A 12019-nucleotide genomic window follows, 5' to 3' on the forward strand; every position below is an offset into this window, starting at 1 on the left:
GCTTTGAACGAAATTTGAAGTGCAGGAACCCTGTGAAGGTGACCACCTTTACTATAAAAATTTCTTTAATTGCTCTTAGTTTTTCTTCAAAACAATCAATAGCGAACGAAAAATAAATGATTGAGTTTGATTTTAAATCGAAATTTGAAATACCACCAAAAAGTTGGCCCACCCAACCTTATTTTGTAAATGACTCTTAATAATTTTCAAAACAAACTATTTCCTCTTCAAACCAATCAATAAGAAAGGAAAACATGTTATTAGCTTGAGTATTGAATCGATATTTAAAAGCAGAAAAAACAGTATGAAGTTGACCACCAAATGTATCCTGGAAATAGATATATTTTACTGGTTGTTTTGAAACAAGTGATTTTTTCTTCAAAATAAGCAAACCGCCCCGAAACAAATCACCTTCATCAACATTATTTCTTAATTATATTCTTATGTTTTTCGAATCAAATTACTTTTCTTCCAAACAAGCAACAACAAATCCATATCAAACGATTGATTTTGGTCTTGAATCGAAATCTGTAAGTAAAGGAATCAGATTGAATTTGATCACATTCTAAATTTATTTTGTAAATCTCTTTCTCTATTTTTTCGAAACAAGCGATTTGCTCTTAAAAACAACCAATAAGAAACGCTTGGCTTCGGTTTTGATTCGAGACTTTAAAGTGGAGCCAATATGAAATTCCATCACCCATTTCTCTTGAAAAGACTCTTTATGTTTTTCGAAACAGACTATTCTTTTTCAAAATAATTAGTAGCATACGCATATCAAACAATTGATTTTGATTTTCAATCAAAATTTTAAGTGGAGGAACAAGGGTAAATTTGGCCATATACCAACTTTATTTTGTAAACATCTCTTTATGTTTTAAGAAAGATACGATTTTTACTATTTTTCTTCAAAAAAGTCAATAACAAACGAAAAACAAACGATTGGCTTCCGATTTCAATTCGAAATTTGAAAGGAGGCAACTTAACATAGGTGCATTGCTTCGCTTAAAAAAAAAAAAATCCAAACGCAAATTCTAAGCCTACAGTTTTAAAATTGCAGTTACATGTACATACTTCAACTTAGTATACATAAAAAATTACAGCATTATAAAAATATCAGACAAATAATATTATTTATTCGGTATTGAAAACCTCGAATCAACTATTGGAGTTATTTAGCGTATTTTTTTTTTAATATCACAAAATTAAAGGTGTATTTATTACGACATGGATATATTACGCACAATATTTTTTATACAATTTGTATATATATATATATATATATATATATATAATTTTTTAAAAAAATATACCATTTAGAATTATTTATCCTTATAATTTTTTATATCCACAAATTCAAGGTGAGGGATATGCGATATTGATATTTTCAGAAAGTGTTGACCACCCTACAGAATGTCGATCCTGTGCCGTGTCGATCCTGTGCCGTGTCGATCCTATGCCGTTTCGGTCCTGTGCCGTGTCGATCCTGTGCCGTTTCGGTCCTATGCCGTGTCGGCCCTGTGCCGTTTCGGTCCTATGCCGTGTCGATCCTACGCCGTTTCGTTCCTATGCCGTTTCGATCGTATGACGGTTCTCTCCTATACATCCTTGAGAAAATAATTGTTACTTAATATTGTGTAATTATAAAATAATGTATTTTTTATTATTTCGATCGTATGAAAGTTCTGCTGTCGATCCTATGCCGTGTCGATCCTGTGCCGTTTCGGTTCTGTGCCGTGTCGATCCTATGCCGTGTCGATCCTACGCCGTGTCGATCCTATGCCGTGTCGATCCTACGCCGTGTCGATCCTATGCCGTGTCGATCCTATGCCGTGTCGGTCCTGTGCATGTAACCCAAAATTTAAACTATTGTAGCATCACGTAGGGTTACTATATTGACATTTTGAAAGTTATATAATGATCAACCATCTGTAATACACTTTTATAACTTATACTTCAATTATCAGAATTCAGAAAATAAATCGTGGTGGAAGGGGGTTAAGATAAGATATTTTTGCACGAAATTGAGATTTTACTTTCTTGGTGTATATTTCAGCATATATGTTAAATTTTTTCATGCATATTTTAGTGCATATTTTTTATATTTTTCGTGCATATTTGCATTGCATGCATATCTCGGGGTTGGGTTGTGCATGTAAATCCGGGCTCTACTAATTAGCTAGCTTGTCTGATTACTTTTAAAAAGCCAAGGTGTGAAGACGAACTGAACATCATGAAAACATATTGTTAAACTTAGCGACCTTCAACACTATGAATTCAACACTAATATCTATCGTTTTCGATTACTTTTAAAAGCTCACCCCCTCGCTTGAATGGAGTATGACCTTGAAGTTGGATTGGATTAAAACTGTCACTATTCATCTCACCTTCCCCAAAAACTATGAATTCAACTCTAATATTGGTTGTTTCCGGAAGAGGGCGGCAAATTATTTAGAGCACAGGGGCGCACAATATATAAATACGGGCCTAGTATTAATTCTTTCATCAAAAGTCGTCACATAGAGTAAGCGATCCTTTTTCATCAATTTGGTATGTAATCATACACATACGATACATAAAACTTGGTATATGTTTTATGTGCAGGTTTACTTTTGGCACACTATTCGAAATAATTGTTGAAAAATTATAATTCTTTCACTAACTTCCTTTTTATTGTTCCCCAAATGATTTGCACTGGGCGACGTGGAACTATCTCGTTTGGCATACATAACCTTCAAGAGAGACACCAGAAGTAATTGTTGAAAAATTAGAATTCTTCTACGATTTATGTATAAATACAGGGTCCGGAAGTATGGCATAAAAACTACAGTGCGAAAAACACAAATCAACCTGTCCTAGGTGACCACTGAAAAGCACGAATGCTATCTAACCAAATCAGAACAGGGCGAAGCTGAGTACCCCAAGCGGTGGGTATACGCATAGGAGAGGGTAGTGAAAATGAGCTGTTTTTGGCAATGATACGAGTTTCAATAGCACTTGTCATGGTTTCATACTAGTAGCGCTCCACTTGTAAACATAAAATACAACTTCTACACTGTGAAGAGTAGTCGGTGGAAAGTAGTATCTAATGCAGTCATCTTTCAAATGCACTCACTTATTTCATCTGTCGTAAAGCACCTGTAATGATTTTACACTAGTAGCTCCAGGGCCGCCCACAGGGGGGATTTATGGCGCAAGCTGCGCCATTGAGAAAAATTTTGGGGGGGATTTTACTCTACTTTCGAACTACCAATTTTACTGTCGGAATAGCATTAAAACACGATTTTGAGAAGCTAATTTTCAAAAATTTTCCGGGGGGAACCTCCGTACCCCCTGCTTCGATACTCGATGAATGAAGTACCGCGCAAGTAGTCGTATGAAAGGAAAGGTTGGTTCGTTTTAAGAGAGAAGGGCCGCCCACAGGAGAGATGAATGGCGCAAGTTGTGCCATCGAGAAAAAAAATTGGGGGGAATAAAAAAAATGGGGAAGAATTTTACTCTAATGTCGAATAAGTAATTTTGCTGTCGTCAGAATAACATTGGAACACGATGCGATTTTTTTTTTAATCTCGAGAATGAATCCCCCTACCCACTGCTTAGAAACTCTATGAATGAAGTACCGCGCAAGTTGCTATATGAAAGGATGGCGCCAAGTTCTGGTGAACAACAGTTACAAACACTAAAGGAATCACTTTCAAATTTAGATTTGAAACTTGCCTATGTTGTCTGTTGAAAATTATAAAGTAGTTTGACATAATTGTGAGCTAGTGGTAACCATACAGACAACAGCCAAGTTTCAAATCTAAATTTGAAAGTGATTCCTTGAGTGTTTGTTACTGTTGTCCACCAGAACTTGGCGCCTATTTTTGTGATTTCAATTCTTTTTAAGGCTACTCGTACTTGGCTCTTTTACAGGAATGTTTTTTGTTGGATATCACTTCTTTTTGTAGGCTAATTTCGAGGATAACATTTTCTTTTGGTATCAAACTCAATAACTTGTAACTTGCGTCTTACTTTTCATGTACAAGGGAATTATATCAATATTTTGTAAAGAAAAAAATAATACTACTAATTGTAAAAAAAGAATACCTGTGCCATACAGAGTGTGTAGAAGTTTTTATACCCTTCAATATCCTTATAGAACATATTTAGTATTGTACACTACCAAGACTACTAATAAAAGTAATGCCATTTTTATAATTACTACTGCCAGTACTACTACTACAAGCATTCTATAATACTACTACAGGAAATAAAAACAACAACAAAAATAACAACTACTAGTACTATAAAAACTACTGCTACACTGGGCAATTGTTTTTAGAGGACTTGAGTTTTGAGGAGGAAACAGATTATTAGTTTTTGGGGGGAGTGCGCCATCAGCTTTGGGGGGGATGGGCACCCCTGAGTAGCTCTACACTAAAATACAGGTGTATTACTTTGTATTTAATTCTATCGCCTACAGAAATTTGGCATTTTCATGTAGTGATGAATTTTACCTGTAAATCTTTCAAAATGTAGTGTGTCAAAAGTAATCCAGCCCATATTACGTATAATAAGTTGAGGAATAACTTAGTTTATTCTCTCTAATTTCCATGAACAACTGGGAAGTCAAAAATATATCTATCAGTCTTAAAAGAACATGTTGTAACATAAATTAATGTTTAATACATGCATTATGTTTTAGGTAGTAAGTAATTAGTTAAGTTCACTTCAAACTTTTATGTAAGGATCTGATTTCTTGAAATCTTAAGACGTAAGAATGTTTTCTGTTGAGATCATAGTAACAAATGTGTCCAAGTAAATATCAGTGCAACGAAGACATATATTCCTAAGCTCATGGTAACTTTAGTTTCAATCTTTCCTCTCTCTCTCTCTCTCTCCAGTTCTCCGTTTCCATTTTTCTCTCTCAAGGAAACGAACTATCTAACTTGCCTCTGCTATATTCAGTGCCAGATTTAGGTTTGATGGGGTTCTAATGTATTAAGCGGGGCCCTTTATACATCAAACTTTAGAGGCCCTTTACACATCAAGCTTTCTTTTTTAGCGACAAAATGTCATATTTTTAGGTTTGAATTTGTGCCATACGCTAATTTATGGACCTAATGGAATTCTAAATGGAAACAAGGGCCTGTTATAAGCAGGGCTGGGAAACGGGAGCTCCATTATAAGGTGGGCCGGATAACAGAGGCCTCATTACAAGTGGGGCTGATTATATAAATTGGTTAGAACTATCTGCAAGACAATAATCAAACTAGAGCATATCATGTAAAGAGAACACGCACATCAATCTCTTAATGTGAGAATGTGAAGCAATTGCATTTTTTGTTCCAATATTTCAAGCTAGCTGAAATGTCTGTTCTTTGCATGGGAAGTTGAAAGCTATATTTGAATCAAATTCTCCCTTAGAATTCTTATTTGAATCAAAGTGAAATGATAAAAACATAGTACTATTACACTGAGTGCTAGTTCAAGAATTCATTTCAAAAGGCCTAACCGTTTTATTTAGAAAAAGTGACACACAAAGTCGATTTCATTTTATACTTTATATAGAGAGGATAAGTTACCCTGTTCCTTTCCTTAGAAGCAGAAATTTGATAAATGTTAAGGTGGATCACTAGGTGTTCCCAGTGCTATGCTAAACGTTGCTTGAATAATGTGTCGTTGCCAGATAGTGTCGAGTGTTTACTGATGCCAGATAATAAGGAAGTAATCATGGAATTCTGTTTAGATACTTATTAGAGAAATTAGTTTCCGACCCTTACTGCAATTCCGGTTCTCGAACTGCAACGCTAGAATCCAGGAATATTCTTATTGTGACTACTACAGTAAACGTACAAATTTGGCAACAACGCTTATGGCGTTCTGCGCAAGTTTCGTCTTAAAATCTATTTCCTTAAATGTTAATTAATATTTAAATAAAATATGAAATATAACACGAAAAACGGTCAAACAATATATCTATTTCGTAATAAGATAGTTACTTTAAAATACTTTACGCATACAAATAAACATTTCGTAAAACTGAGCACTTCAAGTAAGATCTTACAGCAAGTGCCATCTTGTTTGCTCATTGTAAAACGAATAAAATATTTTCTTTTATTTGTTACCGTACATTTTTCGATATCAGGAGACACAACCAAATGAATCAATGTCTTGTGCTATACCTAAACCATTACTCTAATAGTACAATATGTATAATATGTAACGTTTCATTTCGCACTAATTAAGACAATGAGCTAAAATATGTACTGACTTCCGGGTGGTGATCCAGGTCAATTTCATCTCCCTAAATTAAAAAGCTCGTAATACATTCTATTTTGAGCATACAATTTTAACCCTTTCCTTCTCAGGATACATAAAATTTATTCAAAATGACGATAAAACATGGTTCAAGCCAAGTGCTATTTCAAAAATTCATTTCAAACAATTGAGCATATTGTCGTGAAAACGTAACACAGAACATCAATTTACTTTTCTTTTTTTTCTTTCTTTTTTTGTGTATAAAGAGGTATATATTAATCGCAACTTAAAAATACAGTATATATTACAAAAATTTGTAAAATTAGATTTATTGTAACACTAAACGTTGTGTCTGAAAATTTGTAACTGAACACTCTCACAATGAAAATTTTTATGGTCTCAAATTCTATAGGTATTAAATTCGATATAATTTGGCATTATTTTTTGTAATGGATATTCTTTTTCTTAATATGAAACAGCATAATAGCCATGGGAAGTTCAACACTAATATTTCGAAGAATAAATATAGATGAACCTCGTTGGGATCAGTCTACATACTGGAATAGAGTGAAATATTTCTATACAATAACGCATCCTAAAAATTTATTCATTAGTAACAAGGAATTAGATAGAACCAAATCAATAATCAGGAAATATAGGTAAGTCTCCTTTAAGTACAAATTAAGCAATTCCTAGGAGTGCGATATTTGTAATTGATAATCTCATAAAAATAGCCTTAGTTTTTTTTTTTTAACTAATTTGGGATTTTAAATAATATAATACAAGTTAAGGATATTCCACCATCTCTACTATGTTGTCATTTATCCTGAATTTTTAATACCATGTACAATTGAACGATTTACAGTATTTATTTAAAGAAATAAAAAATACGGTGACCACCCTTTTCGTCCAAAGGAAATTTTGTCCAGAGACATTTAGTCCAAAGATATTTGGTCCAGGGACATTGGGTCCAAAGGACAATTTATCCAAAGGACATTTCTTCCAAAAGACAACTGGTCCAAAGGCATTTGGTTCAAAGGACATTTCGTCCAAGGACATTTGGTCCAAAGGATATTTCGTCCAAAAGACAATTGGTCCAAGGGATATTTAGTTCAAAGCACATTTCGTCCAAAGGACATTTGGTCCAGTAACGCTTGGGGGTCCGGGTTTGTTTCTATTAGAAGAGTAAAAAAGTGATACCTATAATATTATGACTCAGTAGCTTCTTATTTCTAAAGGAAATTTGAAATAGAGATTTATTCCGCAATTTTCATTTCGATAGAACAAATATATGCTGATATATTCAGAAACAGAACTGGGACAATAATTCAGTGTGAATGGGGAAAGCACTTGGCAGTACCTCCATCAACTTGGGAACCACTATAAGTTGGGTCGATGGTTCACACATAAGTTGACTCCGGGTCAGAAGGCAACGAGAGCAGACACCTGTGTTTCTTTGCTGTCTCGTCTGAGGCAAGAAAGCTTTTCCATGTGATGAGAAGTGGATCCTGCTCCATGGAGCCGTCATCATTGGTTAGCATCCCATGAACCGGTTCCAAAACGGCCGAAACCAGTACTGCACCAGAAGAATGTCCTCCTGTGTGTTTGGTGGACTGCTCGCGGCATCGTTCATCGGGAACTGCTACCAGCTGGTCAGAGCATCAATGCAACTATTTACTGCAGCAGTTGAGACGTGTTCAGAAAAAACTCAAAACTCTGGAGCCAGCACTTCTGAACCGCAAAGGGATCCTGTTACACAACAACACTAAGCCCCACGTGGCTAGGATGACCCGGGACAGCATTCTACTCTTTGGATGGGAAACACTATTGCATCCACCATACTCCCTGGACATTGCACCGTCCGATTTATCACCTGTTCCATTCCTTGGACAATCACCTTAGAGGACGCCAGTTCAAATCTCTAGTAGAGGTGAAAAATGTACTTGATACCTTCTTGGCTTCCCGGCCCACCAAGTTCTACCACGAAGGAATCCATGGCCTTCCAGAACGCTAGGAGAAGGTCGTCGATGCAGATGGGGACGACTTTTGATTTTCCAGGTACGTCTTAGGTGACATATCGATATTCAATAGGGTGGGTGAAAAAGCGACAAAACTTTCTTGGTTACCTAATATAGTTTGTCAACACAAATGTTTTAGTTATCAGCGCTCCATCAAGATATCTCATTGCAGAAATTTTTAAAGAACAAAAAAGAAGTTACTTTTACTAAGTTTTCAGTTTCAATTTTATACAGTATGGGGCTGAAATTCGCGTACGGATGGCGCGCAGATGCAACATGGTATGAGCTGTGAGCGCCACACGTGTGCTCAGCTCAGTCGTATGTGGACTAGCGTAGTGTGCAGTTGGCGCAAAGATAACGTTACTTACAACAGAGGAGAAGGAGTTTATTGACGAGCACTATTTCCGCTCATACGGTGTGGAGCAGCATCTCACTGCAGGAGATAAGCGCCCACGTCTACTGTATTGCTCTGGAGCTATGGCATATGAACATGGAGTCTTCATTAGTAACATATGTTTCAGTGATGAAAGCCATGTGTACCTTGATCGCTACATCGATCGCCAGTTGATTATTGATCCATTCTGGCATCTTTTGCGAGGTTTCCACCGCACCAAAAATCTGCCGTTACGATAACAATGAATGCAGAAAGAAGGGGCTACCGCCCACATTGCATCTGGGTCACTTGTCCTTATGCCCACGAGAGTTTGGACATCACGTGATTTCCCGCAAAATGGGTTTTCCATATCCTTCCCTCTCCCATCAGGGCTCCAGACATCTACATATGGGGGTATGCTGAAGGAAGCAATTTTCCGAACAGATAACCCCCTACCAATATAAAGTAGTTGAGAGAGAAAATTCGCTCATTGTTCTGTCGTTCCAGCAACCCGTGTCCACTAACACGTCCATCGATCTATAGGACCACTAGGAAGAATGTGCGCTATGTAATGGTCAACATTTTGAACACATGCAGGCACGAGTCTTCTTAAATTTACAATATGGGTTGAGTAGCGTTTAGTTGACATCCATTTGACAACATTTCTTATGCTTCATTATGTTGTACAACAAATAAATAAATAAATAAATGCCAACTATGTGATTTCAGTACTGTTTGTTTTCGTGTCGCCACGTTTGGCCTAATCCTCGTTTCGCCTAACCAATTATCTGACACTTTTATGACAGACAAATGATAAGATTTGTTTCCGCCATTTTAGGCGAAAGAAGGATCCTCTTTTGGCCTAATCCTCGTTATGCCTAAAATGGTGGACGAACTAAAATAATGTGGAAATTCAACTAGAGGGAAATTACAGGAGAAAATTCCCTAGTAGGCCTATATGAAGAATTTAGAAATGCAAAATATATATTGTTAATATCGATATTATATTAATCCACGGTCAATACTTTTAAGGAATTAGGATTACCAAAACTCCTTTATATATTTGCGATGTTCATGCATATATATGCATGCTATGGATGTTTCCGGTAGTATGTGAAACAAGTGGAATTTCAACTCAAAAGTAATAATTTCACCAATGAAAATAAAAACTAGTTGATGAAGAGCTTCGAGAAAATTCAAAATGTAATGCATTGGGACGACAAAAGCATAAGTGAAGCAGAGACGTATAAAACACTCGTAGTGTATGAACGATACTTATTTATCTTAAGCTTCTTTCAGATTTGTTCTTGCACATCTGATTTTAATGTGTTTCCGAACATTTTGCAATAAAAAATAAATAAATGCTGAAAGTAGTGAAAGAGTTTCGAAGTCATTTGCTACACTGAGAAAAATCTGTTCTCCGGACAGCGGTATATTGCACAAATATACGGGGTCCTCTTGCTTACTACAGAAATCTGTACGGAGCATACGTTATCCATATGCTACATAGGCACTGTTCTTTGATGTTACAGGATGTATGGCATCTAACAGTGTTCCGTGTATCACATGCTTATACTTATGTTATATTCCTTAGCTATATGTTAATGCGTCCATTTGTATGTGAGATCCTGACCGTCTATATTGTTTCATACCGAAAGTACGTATAGATGGAACACTTATACAGAAAGTATTATAAAACATGTGTTTTCAGTTATACGTCTGCTGTACGTTAAGTCCGAAAACTACAGGAATTACACATGTAACCTACCTTTTCAAGTATGCCACCTGCATGTTTTTTTCTCAGTGTACATTTGAATTTCTAAGATTCGAGCAAATGCCGAGAAATAAATCCAGTGTCATGTGAAATTTACTAGTCCTCCCCCCCCCAAAAAAAAAGTATTTACTACGGAACAATAATAAAACATGATACTAAGAAATTGTATGACTAAATAATTACACAAATAATAGACACGTTTGAATGGAACGAAATACTACTCTCTTGTACACTTTACAAACATCATGTGTCAGGGTTATCTTGGGGTTCATCCGTTTCCTTCCACTTTCTTCATCCCGCCATTTTCGTTCATTATCATAATCACTGCCTCCCTTAGCCTCGGAGCATAAAAATGAAATTTAAACTAAAAGAAAAAAGAAAATTCTACTCTTGCTTTCAAGTGATTTATCAGAAAGGAGGGCGCGGTGGCTCAGTGGTAGAGGGTCCCTGGTTCGATCCCAGCTCGCACTGTGTGGACTTTGTGGTGGACAAACACCGTGCTCGTGGGATTTCTCGGGTTCTCCTGTTTCCTCCCACTTTCTTCATTCCACCATTTCATTCATTTCTCATCATCACCTCTCCTTTAGCCTAACCGGCATAACCGTGGGACGTAAAACTTAAAATTTTCATTTCATTTTGAATCATCAGAAATGTTTAAAGGAAAATTAGAAAGCTATTATGTTTTTTCTACAGAAAAAAACTTTACTTTTATTTCCCAAAATTTTATATAAAATGAGTAACTAAACTGAAAAATGCAAACAAATTCTTATCTGTGCTGTCCAAGAATTGTGCGGTCGAATTGCTGTCCACAAGTTTTGAGGGAATGTCTAGAAATATTTTTTTTTCTTAATAACTATTTGCTAATGGTTACTCAGAATTGAAATATATTTTCTCGTCTTTCCTCGTTAGTAAAAGATTGAGATATTTGGATTGTGCAATTATCCAAAGAGAAACTTATTGCAATATTGAAACAGCGGAGCAATTTTTCACAAATCATTCACTTCGATCACAGGTGTCCATTGGTATGAGCAAATTTAGAGACTTTTGTCAGATCTAGCTCGAAATGCTTACAAATTTCATATTAATTATCATTACAGAATTCTGTATATACAGAATCACAATAGAATGCCTTATAATGCATTAACAGTTTAGAAAAATAATCGAAACTGGAGTGAAATCCTCTCAAAGATCAGCAAAACCTACAATAAAATAATTTCTGTACCCACATAAGAACGGAATAAACAAAAATGTAAAATCCAAATGATATTTTCGATTATACTCACACAAACTATATTTTCTTGAGATATCAGATATTTGGAAACAAACTGTAGCTAAAAGTTACTTTTGAAAAACAATCACCTTTAAATTAAATTAATGACAGGGAATAAACTACGCGTAACTTGTCGTTTTTCTCTTTTTAAATACTGCCACTATACACGCTGTGAGAACATAAAGTTTAAATAGAAAATATATTTAATATTAATGTTCTCAAAATGAAAAGGAAAAGTAAACGTAACTGTCGAAACGTTTTTCCAAAAGCAAATATTTGTATTACAAATTAGTTATGGGGAAATAATATATTTTAGTTCTTTACATAGTAGTAAATATTCT

At 35.4% G+C, this 12019-nt stretch overlaps 1 protein-coding gene across 1 annotated transcript in view; it reads left to right on the forward strand.

The window, feature by feature from the left end:
- Positions 1-12019, forward strand: part of LOC145666916 (sideroflexin-3-like) — a 66154-nt gene that overhangs the window by 13374 nt on the left and 40761 nt on the right. The window contains exon 3 of the mRNA XM_081734513.1: positions 6723-6902. Within this exon, the coding sequence (XP_081590639.1) occupies positions 6733-6902 (170 nt within the window). The 5' untranslated portion in view covers positions 6723-6732. The remainder of the gene's footprint in view (positions 1-6722; positions 6903-12019) is intronic.

This window comes from Thermobia domestica, chromosome 12 (genome assembly GCF_964235325.1).
Source record: "Thermobia domestica chromosome 12, izTheDome1.hap1.1, whole genome shotgun sequence".
NCBI lineage: Eukaryota > Metazoa > Arthropoda > Insecta > Zygentoma > Lepismatidae > Thermobia > Thermobia domestica.